This window comes from Acanthochromis polyacanthus, chromosome 18, assembly GCF_021347895.1.
Source record: "Acanthochromis polyacanthus isolate Apoly-LR-REF ecotype Palm Island chromosome 18, KAUST_Apoly_ChrSc, whole genome shotgun sequence".
NCBI classification, from domain to species: Eukaryota; Metazoa; Chordata; class Actinopteri; family Pomacentridae; genus Acanthochromis; species Acanthochromis polyacanthus.
Genome location: NC_067130.1, coordinates 12,329,496 through 12,351,180, shown reverse-complemented (window position 1 = coordinate 12,351,180; position 21,685 = coordinate 12,329,496). Strand labels below are relative to the sequence as shown.

The window sequence follows — 21,685 nt, the reverse complement described above, 5'->3', positions numbered from 1 at the left end:
TTTTGTTCAACAGCACATTTGGAAAAGCTGCTTTAAGCTAAAGCGTCTATAAAATAAGCTTATTGAACTCAATAAACCAAAAAGGTTGACAAACACTCAGTGAGCTAAAATGGAATATGCGATAAAACAACAACGGACAAAGAGAATATTTTATTCTTTTTTAAATGAACTTTTCCTCTACATAACATTTAAAATGTATCCAGTTGAATTATCAGGAGATGAATATGTACACTTTTAATTTCCTCATTTACCTCAGGCAGTGAGCACTTACTGTATAACAGATTTACATAGCAAATACTGACATAGTATTCTGTCAAGGCATGTTCCAGCATCAAAATAGGACTCAAAATACACAATATCGCTCCACATAAAATATGAAATCATTGATCATTTCATAATTACTTTTGAATATCCAAGAATCTGGAGAAGAAAAAAAAAACATTAGTGTTCTCTTGTAGGTGACGATAAGAAATACAATCAGCAGTTCTCATAAATGCATTAAAAGGGAGTAGCAGCCAGAGAGAGAGAACTCAAAAAGCAAACATAAAAATATAGACTTCTTTAAGGATTTACTCTCAAGGAACCGAATATTTCAAGGCATTATAAAAACGTGTAATGTAATTTGGCAATTTCTGCCTGTGTCAGCTCTCGTTGTTGCCGTTTTCGCTCTCGTGAAACAGTCACCGATCCTCTACATGACGGCCACATGTGCTTTCTACTATCCTGAGATATTTTCCTCTGCTTGGAGGCATCGGAGGACATAAAGGATCACTTGATAGCAGAAAATATACTGGTCCTGTGAAGAAAAAAAAAACAAGAAAAGGGGAAATATGTGAGAAATCATCTCAGGATACTCGAGTTAAACTACTAAACACTGCATTACATTGAATACTGCTTCACAACCTGGTTGTTTGCTAGTGTCGCTGCTCTAAAACCTACGGAACAGCTTTATAAAAAGCCATTAAGGTGTTTGACAAAAAGCTGCGGTCGTTTCATTGTTGTGCAATATCAATTCCTAACCTTTAAGAGCTTCAAATCATTTAAAAGTGCTTGTTTAATCTATAAGTCTATGAATGGGACGGCCCCACCAGCTCTGGGGGATTTTATCAAAAAAGAAAAATGGTATCTTTGGTAGCCTTGTCTATTAGCCCTTGTATCGTCCTGTGGGTCAAATGAACCCGTTTTAAAGTTTGAAAATGTGGAAAAAAATATATTTTCACAGTGAATCTTCTGATGTCCACATTTTCAACATTTTTGGGAAATCTTTGAACATTTTTTGGTGGAAAATAGAAATGTTAAAAATGTTTAAGAACATTCATATAAAAATCAACCAAAATCCAGTGAAATTTGCTGGATTTTGGTTCATTTTTTGTGAATGTTCTTAAAGAAAATATTAGAAGTTTTACTTTACATATATATATATATATATATATATATATATATATATATATATATATATATATATATGTAATCACTTCAGATATTTTTAGGATTTTTTTGGAAGATTTTTACTCATTTTTAAAAAAAATATTTACACGAATTTTCTAAATGAATTTGGGGGATTTAAAAAATAAAATTATTAAGGGACATTTTTAAGGAATAATTAGAATTTTATTTTTGAGGGTTTTGCAAATTTTCAGAAATTTGGAGAATTTTTTTGCTGAATTTTTGGATTTTTTTCAGACAACAAAACAACATTTTTTGGTGCCTGTAAATGAGGACAACAGGAGGGTTAAAGGTTGCACAAACTGGAACATTTTACCTACAGCTATCCGAGAAAGCTCCACTTTTGTCAGTTTTAAGAGACAGTAGAAGACATGGCTGAATGACAATCAAACGTGAACATTGTGGAATTCAGGCACTTTAACCCTTTAAGCTTCAGTCAATTCCAGCCGTTTTCAGTACAAAAAAATCGCTAATATTCTATTTTTAAATAAAAAAAATTACGAAAAATACAGGGAATATTGGACGGGCATGCGAGGTGCATTTCCTTGAAAATGACCGATTCGGGGATTTTATACCGACTTCAGGACATGTTTTGGATAAAATAGTTTACTGGCTTGTGTCATCTGGATGTAAAAGGTTGGATTATGGCCGTTTTTTGTGGAATCTTTTTTTTTGTGTGTAATAATAAACCCGGAAATGTGAGTTGCGCTGTGTGCGTTGAAGCCGTGTATAGAGAACGGATGGATGAATATTTGTTTTTGTCGGACAAATGTGTTTTTCTCACTCGCTGTGGTAATCGCATCTGAAAGTGGTTTATACCGGCGGATTCATGAGAATCTAAGCTTTCCATCGGCGTATAGTGTTTGTATAATCGTGTTTGCAGCCGTCGGACATTCTTGAAATTCCTATGCAAATTAGTAGGTGTACCGCCGGCGATACACTGAAGCTTAAGGGGTTAAATTCAGATATTTTAAAAACAGGCTCTTTAACTATATGCACTTTGACAGGCTGTTCCTTGAAAGCACTTCTCTAAAACTGGGTTTAACCCAGTCAGTTTGTTTTACTATATTGTTTTTTTATACGTCTGTAATGCTGTATTTTTTATTTATTTTTCATTTTCTTCTTTTATGTGTGGGACAACAGATGAAAATTAGCCTTGTGCTAAATCCGCCATATTTACTGCAACCTTATGTAAACTATTATGAGATCATATGTTAATACGCACTGTGCTGCACAAATAAAGAAAAAATAAAAATAATAATAAAACTCACCTCTGTCTGGACCATTCCCTGTCTCTGAAGTCTCATGTTCCTTACAACATCTGAAATATCAAACTGCAGAAACACATTTATTAGACTGTGGTCAGACTGAAACAGAAAGAAAAAAAGCAACAGAAGCTTCCTCATAACTTATTCAAGCTATAAAAAGGTGAATCCTTACATCAGCATCTTTACTGATGAGGCCCAGCACGACATCTATACAGATGAGGGTCCCTGACCGACCGATGCCGGCGCTGCAGTGTGTGATTATCGGCCCCGATCGATGAACGTGTCTCATGTAGGAAATAAACGTTAGCAGCTGCTCAGGTTGTGACGGCGTTCCGTGGTCGGGCCATCCGGTGTAGTTAAGGTGAGTTACAAACTGGGTTTCATTAGTCTGGAAACAGAGAAACTCTTATGAAACGCAGCTCATTAAGGCTATGCTTTTACCCCAATCACTTCAGAGTCTTTTCCAGTCTGCCCCACCAAACTACTGATTTGACAACCAGAACGTTGTCTGACAAACTTCCAACATACGAGTGAAAAACAACAGCTCTGCAGCTCAGCTACTTTTAAAGCTAAAGGCACTGAACCATCCTGTTTAGAACAAGGCTAAAACAGGTGTTTGTGCAGCTATGACAAAATTAGTTACCTTTTTCAGTAATTTGCTGAAAAGTGACACAATATGGGACCTTTAAACTATCGTAAGAAAATGAGGATAAAATCTTAATAAAATTCACCTGGACATCTTTGACTTCAATGAGTCGGATGACAAAGTTGTCCAGATACTGGTCTTTGATCAGCGTTATCTGCAGCCTGTCGTCGACCATCTCCGCTGTCCTCGGTGTGTCTGGCCAGTATCGCTGACATTTCACTTTGCCCCCCTCCACCTCCTGGGTCATCATAGCGATCACATTCGACTTCTGCTCCCAGACCATTTGCCAAAAGTCCCCCAGAGTGGTGGGTAAGGGCCCCTGACAGGCGATGTACATGAAGTTCTCATCCTTCACTGGCATCTTGATGAAGTTGGCGTTGATGTAGCCGCCATCTTTGCCAAGCACAACTCGAGTTGTATCGACTAGAAAATACACACGTGTTACTCACTTATATAAAATATTTCTCTATCCAGTTGTTTTATATAAAATGTAACACACATAGTGGACGACGGATTTGTAGCTTGTCTTACAGGGAACAATATTCTTGTAGCGGTTCTTCTTCTTGTTCTCCTTCGTCTGACCGATTAGGCAGTCATCCAGTGGCTGGAGATTCTGAAGATTCTGCCGGGGAGGGAAACAGATGTTCATAAAAATCTAAAGAATCATAATTAATCCTAAGCCATTTAAATTCAGTGAACCTTACTTCAAACTCTTGCAATGGGACTTTTTGCTCCAGAAGGCCCCTCATCATACGGACCACAGTGCTGAGCTTTGAGCCGGTGTACTGGCCATCAGGAACCACTTTGACGAGGGGCAAAGAGGTCAGTTCATCCTCTGTGATGATTGGTCCGTCTGTGCAAAGACAACATAGAGACACAATCATAATTTAGAAATATGAATTGTTGGGATATTATGGGTAATGTATCCTATGTATAATATATAAATGTATGTATTTATTACAGCCAAACTATAATACTGACACAGTGGAGGAAAGTTTTGACTGGGCTGTGTACATGTATACCACCAAATTTAATAATGAAATTTAGGTCTGGTGGACCATCTCCAACTATAACCCTCAATCACCTGTCATTTTATTGGTCATTTGAGTCTAGCTTAGCGCTCAGAGAGAGTTGGTCTCACCATGTCTCGATCTGGAGTTCATGTTTTCAATAGGCAGCTCATCACTTCCCCATGTGATTTCATCCTCCTCTGGCTGTCCAGCACTCATCTGCAGATAGCTGCTGATTCAACAGAAACAGTGAGTAGATGTTTAGTTAAGACCGTGTGTGATCTTAATTGTAGGAATATACCCACAAAGCAAAATCGTACTTCTCATTAATGGGATCGTCAACACTCTCCTCTTGCCACGTCACTTTCCGGGAACTCTGATTATGTGAAAAATAAGTACGTTTAGACAAAACTTCACATATAACCACGGTGTTGTTTTACTGTTTTATCACGAGTAAAAGGACTAAGTTGTACCTCAGGAGAGTCTTCAGGCAAAGAGGAGCCGTCACAGTCTGTGTCTTCTGAAAGGTCTGCACTCTGCTCCGTCTCCTTTTTCTGCTCAAGTCGACCATCTTCATAATCTGTAAAACATGGAAATGACACTTTAGATTTAGACTTTATTACCCCTGGGGGAAATTCTTTTCCACAGCACCATTCCACAGAACAGTACAAAAACAGTGTTCATCATATAAGTGTCGTTTTCACTCTGGCCAGCTCACCTTGGCCTTTTGTTAGAGGTTGCTATGATAGATGGGATCAGGCTTTTGCCTAGTCGTGCTCGTCTGCATCTCAGTGTTCTGTACCTATGTTCTAAGGGGAGCAGGGTGAGGTATGTGCTCAACGGGTTATGTCCTGTTCTATCATGATTGCAATTCGTGTAATGGCCCTGTTGTTTAATTCTGTGAGGTTCAGTGTGGGAAAACCAATTATTTTGGAGGCTGTGGTGGTCTAGTTGGGCAAGTTGGCAAATTGTTAAATTTGTTTGGAAAAAAATCATTAACATGCAACACTTCTACTGAGGCTTTCAGTCGATGTTTTACCTATTGGCGGTATGGGAGGGATGTTGCCAGATTTCAGCTCATCGTGTGGAGTACACAGCTTAGTCTTCACTCCACTGTCCTCACTCAGATCTGGGTTTGTTGCACAGAGAGAAGGTGAAATTTCAACAGAACAACAGCAACTCACAATCTCATTTTTAATTTAAACTTCATAAAGAAAAATCTATTTGCCGGACAAACTTTTAAAAATGCATCGAAGCCTCAGCTAATACCTGTGTTCCCGTTGCACTTATCAGAGTTGATGGGTAGATAGGCCAGGTATGTGTTTGGGTTCTGGTCTGTCGGTCTAGATACAATAAGATGTACCGGGCCTTTAGCTTTACGGATGGTGGTGACAGCTTTGGTGTGGGACACACCAGTCATTAGCTCTTCATTCACCTACAAAATATTAAAAAAAGGCATCAATAAAACCCAGAGGACAGGGTTGTGTATTGTTTTACATCCCTAGACACCTTTTAAACTAAATCACAGTATTTTAGCACATATAGGAGACAAAAAGAAAGCTAGCACATGTACCGTTATTAGTGCTGTCAAGATACTGAAATTCTGACTTTGGTACAGTGTCTGTAAATATTTCAATGCAGAAGTTGAAATAATTACATCAACATCATAAAAAACAGAAAAAATGAAACCATTTTGACAACATCAATGCAAGGCAATGGAAGATGTGAAAATAAGTCATAAACCAACTGGGGCAAATCATTCTCTGGCAGTGTGTTCACACATTTTCATTTCACCCAAACTGTAGGAGCTCCTCATTAAGGTCAGCTCTTTACATGCTCACATCTCTCCATCTTCACTTCACACTGATGTTTTGAACAGATCAAACCCCTACAGAGACAGCAGCAGTACTTTAGTGCACATTTGAACCACCTACTTTCACTCTGGGTGGGTCTTTAGAGCTGGTGCTGTGGATGTGTACATTTGTGAATGTCTGACTTTGAGCAGCTTGTGAGGCAACGTTAAACTTGAACAGCATTTCTTGCCTTTTGGTTAATTGCTTTATCAAACGTCGATGGTGAAAAAGCTCACTTGTTACAAAATCAGTCACACTTGTTTCACGTAAACTTGAGGGCACGACGCATGTGTAAACCTGTCGCTCTTTAAATTCTTTGTACAAGTCTGCATGTCTGTCAGTGACATGCTTTGTTAAGACAGATGTGTGAAACATGTTTTATAGATGAGCTTTGTGGGTTCAGCCTCCATGTAAGTGAAATAGTGCGATATTTTGCTTTGAGTATCTGCCATATCCTCAAGTTTTGGACAATTGGCATCAATGCTTGGATCTACAACCATGGTTACAGGCTGTAGGGCTTACACACATTCACGCTGCCCTACTGTGAAAAATGAACAAAAACTGGAAGATAAAATGTTTTTTGACGTTTGTTATTTTATTGGCATTAAGTGAAATGTGTGCAAGAGTAAAGCAGTAAATGAACAGTCAGTAATAAGCCAAGTTACAGTTATTAATATGACATTAAATTCTGAGCACTCACTTTCAGCAGCCTGTCTCCTACTTGCAGCTTTCCTGAAGACTCTGCTATTCCTCCTGGTGTGATGGATTTCACAAATATCCCTCTTTCCCCTCCAATTACGGAGAATCCCAGACCTCCAGACGGCGGCTTCTCCAGATCCAGCTTTATCATCTCCTCCTGCATTTTTAACAAACAAATGCAAAATCATATCTTCATAGCTTTAATAGACAACTGTTTGGCAGAAAATCAGCAAAGACAAAGCCAATACCATGATGAAGGCTAATGTTAATGTAAATTAAGCTTCATATTAACAATGACAGCAAACCACAGCTCATCTGTAATCATCTGTCATTAACATGCCACTAATATTTTTCAGTCATTTAGTCCGAGAAACTAAAACAAAACCAACATTTTTATTCCGGTACAGAGACAGAATTTAGACCACAACGAGGATAACAGAGCAAGACAGTAAAAATGTGTGTATTTTTTAAAAATTCACCTCTGAAGGGCAAAGCGCTGACAAACTCTCTGCATCTCTTGAGTCTTCCCCTTTAAGGAACCCTTAGACAGAAAACAACTGCGTGACAAACACAGAACACATAAAAGACAATGAACATGTGTTTAAAGTATGAAACATACCATTGAGGCTGGATGAAGCCTTGGGGCTGATGTTGTTGTTGAGAAAAGAGACACTTCTCTGCTCGGGATAAACCGGCTTTCCATCCCTGTGAGGTAGAAGAAAAAGCTGTTCAGATTATGGCACATATCTTGAACATTTAATGATGCAGAGTTAAAAAACAAAGTCAGCACAAAAAATCCCACAAAGACAACACATCGCTCTTTGTTAGTGCAGATGACCTTGTGGCCTTGAGTGTGAGGTCACCGAGGGAGAGTTCCAACAGCCTCGTGCTCTCGCTCAGCGTCAGATCCTGAGTGGGAGCTCCACTGATGTAGTGGATTAAGTCTAGTGGCTTCAGGCTTCCCTCCTCAGAGGCTAATGAGCCAGGCAGGATGTCTTTCACAAATAGGACCCGATACACACTGTCACTACCACCGTCTAGGACCAAACCTACAGACAGAAGAAGCAGCAAAAAACTATTTAGATTTGACTCAAAGTCGTCATTTCTGATGCAATACTTGAGATTTGATAGATATCAGCGCCTGAATTTCACACATGCCAGGGAAGTTTTATCTTGCAATGAGGGCTGTTTCTTACCCAGTGGTTCTTGGTTGCTCTTGAACCAAATGTCGGGCAGCAGATGGGCTTCTATAGGGGGTTTGGGAGCCTCGAGGATCCTCCCTACCACCAAGTCAACCACACGAGGGGCCGCACGGACAAGATTGACCACCTGAGTGTGGCCCATGCTGCTCACATCTGTGTTGTTCACCTGTAGAACGACAATAAAAGATTAATCCATTAGGGATTTAAAGGAATATTTTGACAATGTGGGAAAGTAAAAAAGACACAGAGCCAAGCTATTTCCAGTCTTTATGCTAATTAAGCAAAGCTAATCAACTGTACGTTCAAGCTCCAAAGTTAATATGCCAACATGAGAGTAGCACTCATGTTTTATTTTAGAAAATGCTGAAATATTCCTTTAAATGAAAACTTTTTCTTTATACAGCATTATAGGATGAATTCGTACTGTGATCATTCGGTCCCCGGGCCTGAGCCTTCCATCTCCTTTGGCTGGATCCTGGACGATGTCATGGATGTAGCATCCATGATCGTTACCTTTGGTGAGGGTGAAGCCAAGACTCCCCTTTTCTGACTTTGTCAAAGAGACCTTCAGCTCCACTTCCTAAAAACAAAGAACAATCTCAGTTGGAAGAATTTCACTTGTGCCGGAAAATCTTTAAAATTTAGATGCACATTTTAGGAGAACCCCTTCTTAGATTACACACTTTTCTGTCCCAAGAGCTTCCCTTCCTCAGTTCTTACCGGGACGAATTCCTCCATGTCCTGTGCGTTGCCAGACACAGTGAGGTTTAAGGGCAGAGGCAGTGGAGGAGGCAGGGGGTCTGGGCTTGGGGCAGAGGGGGAGGACAGCATAGGCAGGCCGGATGACTCCAGATCAGCTGCCACAGGGGATGAAGGACACCTACCCAACCCAAGAAAAATTATTTGACAGAGTTTGTGCAAAACACAGTAATAATATGAATGAAACAGAACGAACTGCTACAGTTGAAGCACTACTTATCATCAGATTAGGTACCTGTTGCTGAGATCTGATCTAGTCATCGACAGGTTTGGGGAATAGAAAGCTGAGTGGACGCTTTCGTCCAGCTGACCAGTGCTGTCGTAGCGTCCCAGTCCCAGGTTGCTGCTGGGTGTCTGGTAAACACTCCGCTCCCAAGACTGCCTGCTGTGCTCCATCGTGCTCGGGCTGAAAGCTTCTTCCACCTCCTCGTCCCCATCAGTGCTGTCGCTGTAGCTGTTGTGTCGCCCGGGACTTTTGAGCAGCAGCCTCTCCAGGGCGTCTTCCACTGCACCCGCCTTCCTGCTGCCTTGTGAGCTTGGAGGAGAGGCCATTCTGCCTAAATTCAGGCTGGGCTCTACAAGGGTCAGTGGCTCCTTTCTGGGTGATGGCATGGGTGTCTAGGGAGGAAAAGATTAGGTTTGACTTACATTTTTTCCATTTACTTGAAAGCTGTACAGCAGAGAAGGACAAAGAAAGCCTTATTTACTGACTCACCAAAGCTGAAGTGTCCATTTCAGGAAGAACACCACGCTCAGGTCTACAGAGGAGCAAAGTCACCTCCTGTCCTGTTCCTCGCAACGCTGATATGACCTCCTATGTGCACATAAAAGGTAAGAAACATGCAATTTGAAATGAATTATGGCATCAAACAACTTGATTTCCATTTATACGTGCTATGACACAGTAAACAGGAGAGCTATTACGTACATGTTGTGAAAGTCCTTTGAGGGGAGTTTGATTGACACGTAAGATGACATCTCCCACACTGATGCGACCACTTTCTGCCGCTGGCTGGCCAGGAAACAGTTTTTTAACCCGCACCATGCTGGAGGCGGGCGGTTCGTCGGGGACGTTCTCCTCTCGACTGAAACTGAAGCCCAGCCCCGATGTGTTCTTCAGCAGGCACACCTCAAACACGTTATCTGTAGAAGATATGCATATTCAATAATGGCCAGCAGGACAGTGTGAATATGAGTCTGCCTACATGTGTTAGCCCTGTGGAAACCTGTCAGGGGCTGCCTCTCTGCTAACACATGCTGTGGCAGGCACAAGGCTCCTTTTGATTCTGCACATGCCATAGATAATAGATAGATCAAAGAATAAAGAAATACGAGACCCAATATAGGTGCACAGCAGTATGACAATACTAAAATCCAATTATAGAGAAGTTCTTTGACTCTGGTTGCATCACACACAAAGAAACATTTCACAGATAATCTTTCCTCTAATCTCATGCACACACTACAAGATTTAAAGAATAATAGTGCATTACACACGACAGAATAAGATTTTTCAGCCAGAGGGAGCAGTGAACCACTTCACATGACCGAAGATGGAAGCAAGATGGAAGCAGATGTCAACAAAATGAAGACAGTGGTGCAACAGCTTGCTGTAACAACAATAATACTCTGCAGTGATCAAAGAAACAAAGAAAACCCAACCAAAAGCAGAAGGCTAAGCAAGCCTGAATGAGAAAATAGTTGGGAAGATGCAGTCAACATGGGTTATTTGTTCTTCAGCAAAAACTGCAGGTGAGATTTTACTTTAAGTGTTCACATTTTGAGCTAACGTTTCTGTGAGAATCGTAACCATCCTGATAAATGTCAAACAAGCTGGATATTATCATTGTCCTGGAGGTTTTAAACTGGATCTATAAACCTGTCACACCAAAAAGTGAATTTCTCGTGTGACTGGGGGAAGGGTTGACACGTGAGTAAGCTGCTGTAGTGTGAGCCCAGCCTTAGAAGAGTCTGCTTCAACCAGATTTTGATATCAGAATAGGGAAAACAATCAGTATATCATCTTTCAAAGAATGAGAGAGTTGCTGAAGCTCTCATGGACAGCTTCCCTATCCTCATATTTACTTTATGGCTCTTGGACATGTTTTACAAAGAATATACACATTTTTCCAGACAAATCCAATTGTAAAACATATTTCCAGTTAGTGGGCCATGTGTATGCTCTCCACAATCTATGACCTTGGCCTGGAGGGTCACAGTAAGTAAAAATCTAATAATTTAATTCAAGTTCCATGCCCCCACAGTGTGATTTTTTCAAAATACTGCTAAGATGGTTTTACGGCTGTTTTAATCTGAAAACCGATTAACTTCTGCTGTTCCCGCCCCCTAAGGAGGAGCCTGCTGTCTGTATCTGTGATTGACAGCAGCAGAGATAATAAAGTCTTACATAGCACCTGAGCTGAATCCCTACTGGCCTATAAAACTGGGAGGATAAATAGTTGTGGGGACTTGAGGAATGGCAGAAGAAAACATCTTTATGTCTTAACAGTGCTTTTTATTACCTCTTCAAATTTCTAACAACCATAAAACACAATAAAAATGGGTTTTCATCTTATGGGATCTTTAACAACTGCAGAAATATAAAATACCATGCAATCAGCTATAAGCCTACAACTTCAACATGAGAATGCATAACAACACAACAAGGGTGAATGAACAGTCATTGCACAACAGCCATTACTGTTATGCTTTTGTTTGTTTTTCCACTTGTGGCGCTTCAGGAAAAATGAATTCTTTTTTGCTCAAGATTCCACTGACTTTGTAAATATAACATATTAATACAAACAAATAGAAAAAGACTCTACTGCACCAGGCAAACAAAATAGTTTTTTTTGAGTAAATATTACTGGAATAACTCTGCAGAAGCTGCTGTGGCTATTTATTGTTCAGCAGTTACACAAAACAAATGTCTGCTTCTAGTAAAGTCATACACGTCCTCACCACCTACTCAGCTCTAAATAGGCAACAGTGTGTTTTGTACACACATGCTTATTTTCTTTCAAATGAGATTACCAACAGCTAGTTACTTTGTTAAACAGAACAAAGGGTCTTAGTGTAACACTGCTGAAGAATATACGACCTAATTAATCAGCGTAATGATGAGTGTTTCTCTTCATTACCAACACTGCCGACATTTACACCGGATTGGATGGCCTCAGGATGAAGGGAAATAGCCGTGTTACAACCAAATTAAAAATATACGGAGCTAGAAAGGGGCACGCTGCCCACTCACAGGATTAATGGACACATTAGGGCGTATTAAAGTAGATTACCACACCCTGTAAAACTTGAAACCACACTGCTTAAGAATCCATATTAGCATGACACGCTCTGTCCTCACCTTTTGTGAGAAAGCTGTACTCTGGCTTTTCTTTGACCTCCAGTGACTGCTCTTTGTTCTTGGCCTGATTGCGGTCACTGCCAGCGCACGGTGGAGTGCACTGAGGCGTGAGGGGAGCATGGACGCTGTCTACAGGCAGATGACCCTTCTCCAGCAACAAGTGCACCGTCTGAAGCACATAAGATCATTTTGTTAATGTCAGGGGCCAGCTGGGGAGCGACTAAGCAGCATCTTTGCTCGGATGCCAATTCCTCACCTGCCCGGTGTCTCTGAGAGCCTCTACTGCTTGTTGATGAGTGGCTCCGTCCAGACTCTTTCCGTTGACGGCCACCACACGATCACCTGAGCAGAAGACAGACAGAATGGTCATGTCGAAAAATGAAATATGACTGCAAATTAAGTTTATTCCTTCTGCTTTATGTATCGTATGCAATTACCTTTCTTTATCCTTCCATCAAGCTCAGCAGCACCTTTCGGTATAATGGCCTTGACGTAGATGCCTCCATGTCGGACAGTTGTGTTGACTCCACCCTAAGAAATGAACACAACTCTTAGTCTAATTTGTTAAAGAGAAAAGAGCTTATTGTGTATTATCTGTGGGGGTTGATGGGAGGTGTGGATATTTTTTCATATGTAATTGCTAAATGATAAATGCTTTTTTTTTTTTTTAACTGTGGCTTTTTATGAGTAACAGTGGCATTTTTTGCACTTACTTTGGAGAAAATATCAACCAAACTTCACCAGAGAAAGTATTTGAAAGCCCTTTCCCAAAAATATTCAAGACCAAAGTTTATGTTTAGATGTTAGTGGATCTTTTGATGGATAGAAGTTTAGTTGATGCTCCTATTAACAGTGCACAATGACTGGTATAGATTTAGGTGGAGTAGTTGATGCCATTTCTGATGTGTGTAAGACTTTGTGATGACAGCATTTTCTTTAAAAATCTTCAGAAAGCTCAACTTCAAATGCCACAAACCACAATGACTTTCCTTTGTGCTTTGTTTTTTTTGTAACAATTTCTAGCAGTTAAACAAAGCACTTATCATTTCACAATTACGATTTAGTTTTAAATGAAAAAATCTTCCACTGTGATGTTATTGACAAAATTACTTGGGGGTTATTTCTAAATGATCAACAACACTGTGGTAAATATTCACTGTTCATTTGATTGTGACCCTTTTAAATAGTTAATAATTTTGGGGTTATTTTGTTTGTATTGATGTATTACAACGCAATGCTAACTCTTGAATCCAAAAACAGAAATTTGATCGGACACACAGTGAAGTGATTTGTTGTTAAGTGTTATTGTGCATTAGGGTATAAAAGTAAATGAACCCATGCCAATCAATGTTCACAATCCCTCAGAGACAAATTATATTAGTGGCACTCAAGTAAATCACTCTGTCACTGGACATCTGAAGTAGGCAACCATTAGAAGTCTCTAACCCATCCTGCTCAGACAGTTACTGGTCCTTACTGTAAGCACACTAAAGATACTGCGTGACTTCATTATTTATTACAATTCCATATTGATTAAAAGAGATAAAGATCACATGCATGAAGAGTTAGATGGAAAATATTACCACAACAGCTTCCAACACACAGCGTTAGGAAAGCAAACCAAAGCAAACCACATAAAACACAGTGGAACAACGGTGAAAAATGAGGAGGGGGAGGGGGCAAAACAAAAAGAGGGTGAAAACCTTGCCGAACAGTACCGTGACACTTATGCCCAGGCTGCTGTCTTTTTTGGACAGCTCAATGTCAAATAGTTCTCCTGGACGGAGACTATTGACCCCTGGGGCATTACCATTTAAATTTTCCATGATGTATTCCTGCAAACAGAGAACAGGGCATTAAGGTGAATTATCACAAGCTGGGACATGCAGAAAGAAACAGCCGTTAAGGGGGAGTGAAAAAGCTGAGCTTGGTGATGCGGAGAAGAAAATAAGCAGATGCTATAATACATTCGAGGGATATCATGCAGCAAGCAGGTACAAATGGCCTTGCATTGTAAGTGCAATGACAGGCAAAGGTTACAAACAAGCAGTTAGTTGTGCCAAGCATCGAATGGATAAGATGTAATGCTTGTTTATGTAAAAAAAAAAAAAAAAAAAACCCATTCATATCCTGTTCTGTAAACATCAGCTGATTTCTATTTGCTTCACTAGAAAAAAAATGTTTTAGTTTGGTTTATTTCATAAATCTCCAGATTGGACAACTACTGTAAAGGATAACGCATAACAGCAAAGAACCCATTTACAACAATGAATTCATAAACACAAAGACCACACCTTTTTGGGCTTCATTTTCTCTTGACTACTGGAATAAGTCTCCTCGTCCATGTCTGAGTCTCCCCAGTCAGAATGCTCAGGAACCTTGGGAGCTTCGAGAACTTTAGCTTTTCTAGTTTTGGGTGGCAGAGCTGGTGGCATTGGATCCAAACCCATGTTTGGTTCTGGTCCATGATGCTGGGAAATGGATGCAGCTGCAGCAGAAGCTTTAGCTCTCTCTAGACACTGCTGAACTCCGTTAGCAGGGGGTTGGTTAATTTTAGTAACACTGCTTGTCCTACAGTCCTGGGAACTGAGGTTGGTATGCTGGTGAACTGGGGAGGAGGCGGATGACAGTGTGCCAGCACTGTGGAGAGGAGGGCTGGGGCTTGCAGTTCCTGCACGCTCTTCTGACGAGGTATCAAGCTCTAGTTCTCGTCTCTTGGCAGAGTTAAATGAAGACTTGGCCGAGTAGGGGACATAGCCTGAAGAAGATTCTGTCAAAACAAGAAAAAAAAAACCAGCAGTGTAAGTCTGTGGGTTCAGAAGTAAGAGAAAACACTAGTGACGTGCTGTAATGCACAGACAGCTACAAAATAATTACACTCATACCCCTGCCTTTACCTTTGTAGAGCCTCTCTTTGGGCTGTGACACCACCAGATTAACATCATCAGGAGCATTCTGAAGGATATCAACTGTGGTGGCGTGAGAGAGTCCTTCCAGTTTCAGATCATTAACAGAGATCAGTCGGTCACCTGAATCAACATTAACACTATCACTCACAGCAACGGCAACCAGTAATCATCATTACAGGGCAGGTAAAAAACAAAAACAAATTAAAAACCTATCCTTGCAAAACGCAGTCCTACCAGGTTTGAGGCAGCCATTGACATCAGCCGGACCCCCAGGAGTGATGGAGCTAACGATGGTACCGAGGTCTGTACGGCCGGAGTTCTCCCCTCCTACAACCTGAAAGCCTGGAGAACACACATAAACATTAAATACATAACTATGTACAGCTGTACCAAATGTTTGAGCACCTGAGGGCAAATTACATAGATTACTTTGCTGATTCAACAGAAACTTTTGCACATGGTACAATTACTGTTACTATACTACAATTACTATTTCAAAGCTCAGGAAATAAAAGTAACAGCTCATTAACATTTGAAGAAATGCATTTTAGTTTGCTGAAGGTGTTGTAATTATTTCTTTTCACTTCATAAATCAACAGCACACAAACTTTGCCTAGGGGTGCTTCAACTTTTGCATAAAACTATACACACACTCAACCACAATACATCAGGGAACACAAACGCTATAAACGCAATTTACAGTACTTGTCAGCTCCGATAGCAGGAACGTGGCAGCAATGACAGCGTGAAATTGAGTTGTTATTTTATGAAAATTAATATACTCCCTCACCCAGACCATATTTCACATCTTTCTTCAGGTGCACAGTTGTGATTTCTCTCTCTGGGGACGGCAATGCGTTGAGCTTCTTCTTCAGCGAATCTGCTCCAACACAAAGCACATGGTAGTTCTTATATTTACTGCTATAAATCCAAACATGACATTTCCTCTGTCTTCTCTGACAGATGCATATTTTGTTGTAATTCGGGTAAACAGGGATAAGCAGTAGGCGGTTGAGAGCTTTAATACATCTACACTGTTACAATTAATCATCCCAGGCAGGCATAGGGTGGTACTGAAGGGCTCCCACTTTAGCACTGTTGACTAATGGGGCTGAAAAGATTGGCTAAGCTAGGATGAAAAGGAATGGGTTTAGTGCCAAGCAAGAAGCTATTAAATGGTCGGACTGAGGCCAGAGTTAAGGTCCACAGGCAGGCGGCAGTAAGAAGGCAGATTTAATTCTGCATTATATAATTCAGATTTAGAACACAATTTTTGGTTTGTATATCTGTTCTCTGCTAAGTAACAGGCAGCATATGGTTCAACAGATTAAGGTGGACGATTCAGAATGACAAGAAATTAGTGATGGTGGACAGCAGCCAGATATTTCTTTCATTTTGACATTATGGTGTGTACAAACCAAGAACAAACGACGTCTGAAATCTGTGGAAAAGAGGGTCAGAAATTTCCATACATACCATGAACAGAAGCTGGTGTTGAAGGAGGGCCAGAGGAACTGTGCATGCTGACACCTGGGAACACAAGACAAGCAATCAGCAAGGCTATCCTTCCACTTTGTTCATAATAAAGACAAAAGAAACCGTGTGTCTCTCTGCTTACTTACAGTCAGTTTAGAATAATGTGTAAACGCTCCTGCATGATAATCATTTTTGTGAACATAAACTTATGGGGCATAATCAGCATAAAGTAAAATAAACCTTTAATCAAGCAGCAAGGCAGATATTTAGACCATAAATAGCTTAAAGCAGAACATTTATTGCAGTGAGTGCTTTCTCCCCTTTCCTCAAAACAGCCCAGCAAGTTTATGTCTGTTTTTGTTTTGAAATTCAATGAATGCCAGAAAGATGAATAATAAGTTGAATATATTGTGTGTATCTTACAAAAAAAAGAAAAAACTCCACCATTTATCACAACCAAAAAGTGTAAAAATGCACAGAATTGTCAGATATTCAATTTTAAGACACTCCTTGAACTACTCATATACGCCCTGCTGTTTGGTCAAGAAACACAGAAAACAACTTAGCTTAAAATCAATTTACTGTACATGTCTCATTTAAATATTTGCCAAAAAAAGCATACATTTTGTGAATTATGTAAAACCATATGTGATTTCACAGTCAGTGACTGAGCTGCAATCAGCAGTGTTGTGACAAACATTCAGAGACTTTTCAGCTGACCTGCGGGCTGCATTTACACAGAGCAGATAGGACACAAACATGGAAGCCAATTAAAATAGTAATTCAATTAATTAGCGAAATATCTACAGCATGTAGAGTCTTTTTTTAATTACTAACATCTGTGGTCACCTTGGAAAAATGTTCTAGATAAATTGTAGGATTTTTTAAAAATTCTGTAAAAAAAAGTAATCAAAAAATAAATTTTAGCTTTTTCTGATTTATGGCAGTGTAGCTGTTATACTGAGTTCCAACTTCCCTTTACTTCTAGCCATGGTTGTGCTGTTTCCATAGAGGTGTAGGACTGCAGTGAAAAACGAGCCCACGGTGACTAAAAATGTGACAGGAGCAATATATGTCCAGAAACTGCTTGTTTTTCAGAGGGGTGAATAAAGCAAATTTTCAGATGTCCAGTATAAAAATACTTTATTCACATATTTAACAAATATTACGATTATATTTACAATGAAAGCTATTTTTCAAATAAATTTAATGAACCCGTCAGTGCAGCAGCAGTAGCGCAAGCAAAAACGATAACATAACACCGCTACTGTTGACTTGCCAAAGTCATTCATACATTCACTGCTGTTACTGCTCACTTCCAGAACATACATTTTATACACATGGTTGTCATAATGACTTCATTTGCTACTGTTGCAAAGACTGGTGATTGTAATCAAAATCTGTTAGCTAATAGGAAATGCTCTTTAACAGCTGGTGTAAGATGATATGTCATCTTCTACTGTGGAGTCTGTACCACATTCACAGTTACACAGGTGTATCAGAGCACAGATTCATATTTCATAGTGGAGCTCTGCACCTCTGATGGTATGCTTCATCAGCACCATCCTACACAGGTCAGCATCCTTACCCACTACGTATGCTTGGCCAGTATCCTCTATGGAAGAAGAGTCAGATTCTCTTTTGGACCTGCTGAGGCTCCACGCTGGGCTGCCGGGGGACGTCGTGCCAAATGATCTGCGAAGGTGAGAGTGACAGAAGGAGATTAGCCCGAGGAGGAAACAGGGCTGAATGTAAAAGAGGTGTTCTCTGCTACACTGAACACTTATTGGTTCTTAATAATGTTTAGGCCTGTTAGGTTTCTATGCATACAGAATCCAAGTCAAATCAACCATGTCATCTGTAAAGCCGACACAGGAGGGAGCAACTGGCAAAAACAGGTTTACTAATTAAAACAGGAGCACAGACACTGGTAGGCACAGTCACACAAAAACACAAACACAAGGGAACATGTGTACCCACACACACAGACCCCCGGAGGGTCAATTACAGGCTGGAGGTAGAGTTTTGTGTCTCCATAGTGTAGGCAGAGGAATATACCCAGTTACTAAGCCCACACTTAGTCTGTCCTACAGTGAGTTGCACACTTTGACACTGAACACTTTACAGAGCGAGAACACAAAAAGGTTGGACCACATTCCCTTAACTCAATTTCAAATAAGACATTAAAGGACTAATTAAAAGAATACAATTCATAAAAATATTCTAGTGTCTACAAAGTGTGAAGTCTAGATTTATAACATTTACAACATTTTATTTATTACTGTTCTCACATAAAGTACACTAGGCTGTTAAGGACACAATCTGGTTTTGCTCTGAACATTTCACTTTTCTCCACTCACTTGTCCGGTTGGTTTGACAGGGAGTCTGTGTCTGAACTGGCTCGCTGATGTTGTGGAAAGTGAGGGGCTACTTGGTTGGGTTGCGGCTGACTCAATCCACTGTGCGACTGGCCACGATATGACTCCACCATTCGGTGCTCCGGAGACTCTGGCATCTGCCCGAGGTTGTGGTGGGAGCGGCTCATTATGCGCGGATTGGAAAGGACTGTGGAGGCCACTGGATTGAAACCTGGAAATTGAAGCTCATCTTTGACTAACACTGGGCCAGACGGTGACTTGTTGAGGGCCACCTCTGAGTACGAGATCCTCTTCAGGTGGTCCGGGTTGGAACGTGTCGATAAGCTGGGGGCCAGGCTGCCTGAGCTCACCGTCCTCGTTCCTGAATCTCCACTCCGAGGATCAAGGGAATATTGCAAACTGCTCAAAGGGCTGTTCTCTGATGAACAGAGATATGAAACAGACAATTAAAGGAACGTTTATAATAATAAATCTTGGCATATTTGTTCATCATTATAGCAGAGGTAAGAGACAGCTGAAACAACAGCAGAGCAGAGAGATTCCAAAGAGCTTAAGTGTACTTAGAGCTTACATCAAAGATGCAATTTTCTGGAGAATTATGTGTCATTTTCAGGTCTAGTATGTTAAACATTTCTGTGACATGTTAACCTCTTCTCTGTAAAAAAAATATAATTTCAGGCAGACCAAATATTAAGCCTGAGGCCATATTAAGGAACCACCCATACAAATGTGTGGCTGCTCCTTCATTGTGTACCTAGATCCTGCAGCTCCTGGTTGTTCTGTCGGGCCTTCATCTGCAGGTGGAACTTGTGCTGATCGGAGCACAGCTGCAGCAGATACTGACACGTCTTCTGGCTGTCTGTCTGAAACAGGTGTTTAATCCCATCGGATGTGTTCTGAAGGCAAATCTTCTTTTTCTACAGGGTGACAAGTAAAACATGTAAGTGAAAGGGCCGATCAGCTGGACTAATCTACCGCAGAAAAATATATTTGCTACGGTGTGGCATAATCTTATTTCTGACAATAAAAAGCTGAGTGCATACCGTAAAGGAAATCTTCTTTGTCTCCCTCCAGGGGAACCTCAGCACCGGAGTACGATTTCCATTAAGGACTTCAAAAATGAGCACTCCTTTCGAGTAGACGCCCAGCATGATGCCGGTCTGAGATCTCTTCTCAGGAAGCACTCGATGAAAATGTACACCGTACTCTGTCAGCCTCTGGCTCACCTTTCAGACAAAAGATATAAGCAGCCTGAAATTATCAGAAACTCAAGGTACTCAGATAGAGTAGTAATGTGAATGTGCATCGAGACAGATAAAAATAGAATGATGAAACTTTTCATGCAGAAAACAGGTTATTCGTGTGGTCAGTGATCCAATATGAGAGCACAGATTTTCATCTCACTGCATACAATATGATTAAACTTTGTTCAGTGGCATGAAGCAAAGAGCTGCTATAGCAGACTGTAAATGTAGCACTGAAAGAATATCACAAAAGAGAAAATAAAATGAAGGTGCAGGACATAATTAGCTTTTTTGGAATTAGCATTACATTTTTCCCCCCAAAGTAAACTTTCTGGCACAAACTGTCCATTGTGTGTGTGTCAAAAAACCCACTTCAGCGGCAACTTACAGCTAAACAAATACAAGGTATGACAGTATTTTGGTCTGTCTATATGACTTCATAAGTCATTTAAATTATTCTCTTGCTAACCTTGAGGAACTCAAACTCTGCCTCAGAGTCTGACGCTCCATAGTAGTTGCTATGAAGTTTGGGCAGTTCTTCCTTGATGGTTGTCTGGTCCACTTTATCCAAAACTGACACAGGCAGGTAGTGCTCCAATCTGAAGTAGGTCTTCCCATGGAGCTGAGACACCAAGATCAACAGCAATAGTTTAAACATCAATTTGTTCCTTAATGATGCTTCATTTAATTTGATCAATTGTTGTGTTAATTTTACATTTTTTACAAGTCATTAATTTACATTGTGTTTAAACATTGTGATTTAAAATGTTTTATGTATATATAGTATGTATACAAAAATACAACAGTATCTGAAATGAATAATGAAAATCATAATCAAATTCAGTTTAAATTAGTACTATAAACTATACAGATAAAGAAAGGTGATTCAGTACCTCGGGTTGGTAGTCACTGAATTCAGCCTGCAATGCCAGTGAAGCCAGCAGCATTGCATTTTCAGTGTTACAGCGCATCCTTTCCTCCAAGACATCCTTTCTCAGCTGAAGGTAGTACTGATGTTTGGTCATTGCATGTCTGTTATCCAAAGAAAAATAAAGGCTCAGACAGGGCAGATCTTTAGTTACCTTACATATAATATGCAAACACATGGGTCAATCGCTGTGTGTCAATGAAGCTCATGTGTCATTTAGGCTTGTGGCTAATTACCAAAATGTTCACTTACTGTATGAGATTGACATCATCAAGGAAGAATTTGATGCGTAAAAAAAGGTTAAAAGGCACGTCAGATCTCCTCTTTTTAGGCTCCTCCTTCCATCCCTCGGGGGCCACTTTGGACAATTTGGCATCAGGTTCAACGAAGAAAAACTCATTTTCTGTGTGTGATTTTTAGGACAGGAGAGAGTAGGGTAGGTGAGTAGAGCAAATGGGAAAATAAAGTCTGACAGGCATAGGTTTTGCACCTTTAATTAGACATCA

At 40.3% G+C, this 21,685-nt stretch overlaps 1 protein-coding gene across 10 annotated transcripts in view; it reads right to left on the bottom strand.

Moving 5' to 3' along the window:
* Positions 1 to 135: 135 nt before the first annotated feature.
* ptpn13 (protein tyrosine phosphatase non-receptor type 13) overlaps positions 136 to 21,685 on the bottom strand; it is a 52,285-nt gene continuing 30,735 nt past the window's right edge. For 4 of the 10 annotated variants that reach the window (XM_051938648.1, XM_051938654.1, XM_051938652.1 and 1 more), the window contains exons 13-49: positions 21,432 to 21,582; positions 21,145 to 21,283; positions 20,721 to 20,873; positions 20,051 to 20,233; positions 19,762 to 19,924; positions 18,990 to 19,425; positions 18,218 to 18,324; positions 16,630 to 16,683; positions 15,944 to 16,033; positions 15,388 to 15,495; positions 15,142 to 15,273; positions 14,539 to 15,014; positions 13,948 to 14,079; positions 12,682 to 12,775; positions 12,501 to 12,586; positions 12,245 to 12,413; positions 9,812 to 10,026; positions 9,599 to 9,697; positions 9,119 to 9,501; positions 8,845 to 9,004; positions 8,549 to 8,704; positions 8,119 to 8,290; positions 7,761 to 7,971; positions 7,542 to 7,627; positions 7,402 to 7,463; positions 6,924 to 7,079; positions 5,640 to 5,805; positions 5,410 to 5,499; positions 4,844 to 4,950; positions 4,691 to 4,746; positions 4,502 to 4,602; positions 4,065 to 4,213; positions 3,892 to 3,982; positions 3,446 to 3,783; positions 2,887 to 3,102; positions 2,718 to 2,780; positions 136 to 796 (exon numbers count right to left, since the gene is read on the bottom strand). In XM_051938648.1, the coding sequence (XP_051794608.1) occupies positions 719 to 796; positions 2,718 to 2,780; positions 2,887 to 3,102; positions 3,446 to 3,783; positions 3,892 to 3,982; positions 4,065 to 4,213; positions 4,502 to 4,602; positions 4,691 to 4,746; positions 4,844 to 4,950; positions 5,410 to 5,499; positions 5,640 to 5,805; positions 6,924 to 7,079; positions 7,402 to 7,463; positions 7,542 to 7,627; positions 7,761 to 7,971; positions 8,119 to 8,290; positions 8,549 to 8,704; positions 8,845 to 9,004; positions 9,119 to 9,501; positions 9,599 to 9,697; positions 9,812 to 10,026; positions 12,245 to 12,413; positions 12,501 to 12,586; positions 12,682 to 12,775; positions 13,948 to 14,079; positions 14,539 to 15,014; positions 15,142 to 15,273; positions 15,388 to 15,495; positions 15,944 to 16,033; positions 16,630 to 16,683; positions 18,218 to 18,324; positions 18,990 to 19,425; positions 19,762 to 19,924; positions 20,051 to 20,233; positions 20,721 to 20,873; positions 21,145 to 21,283; positions 21,432 to 21,582 (5,828 nt within the window). In that variant the 3' untranslated portion in view covers positions 136 to 718. The remainder of the gene's footprint in view (positions 797 to 2,717; positions 2,781 to 2,886; positions 3,103 to 3,445; positions 3,784 to 3,891; positions 3,983 to 4,064; positions 4,214 to 4,501; positions 4,603 to 4,690; positions 4,747 to 4,843; positions 4,951 to 5,409; positions 5,500 to 5,639; positions 5,806 to 6,923; positions 7,080 to 7,401; positions 7,464 to 7,541; positions 7,628 to 7,760; positions 7,972 to 8,118; positions 8,291 to 8,548; positions 8,705 to 8,844; positions 9,005 to 9,118; positions 9,502 to 9,598; positions 9,698 to 9,811; positions 10,027 to 12,244; positions 12,414 to 12,500; positions 12,587 to 12,681; positions 12,776 to 13,947; positions 14,080 to 14,538; positions 15,015 to 15,141; positions 15,274 to 15,387; positions 15,496 to 15,943; positions 16,034 to 16,629; positions 16,684 to 18,217; positions 18,325 to 18,989; positions 19,426 to 19,761; positions 19,925 to 20,050; positions 20,234 to 20,720; positions 20,874 to 21,144; positions 21,284 to 21,431; positions 21,583 to 21,685) is intronic. The other 6 variants (XM_051938651.1, XM_051938657.1, XM_051938649.1 and 3 more) reach the window with 4 other exon arrangements.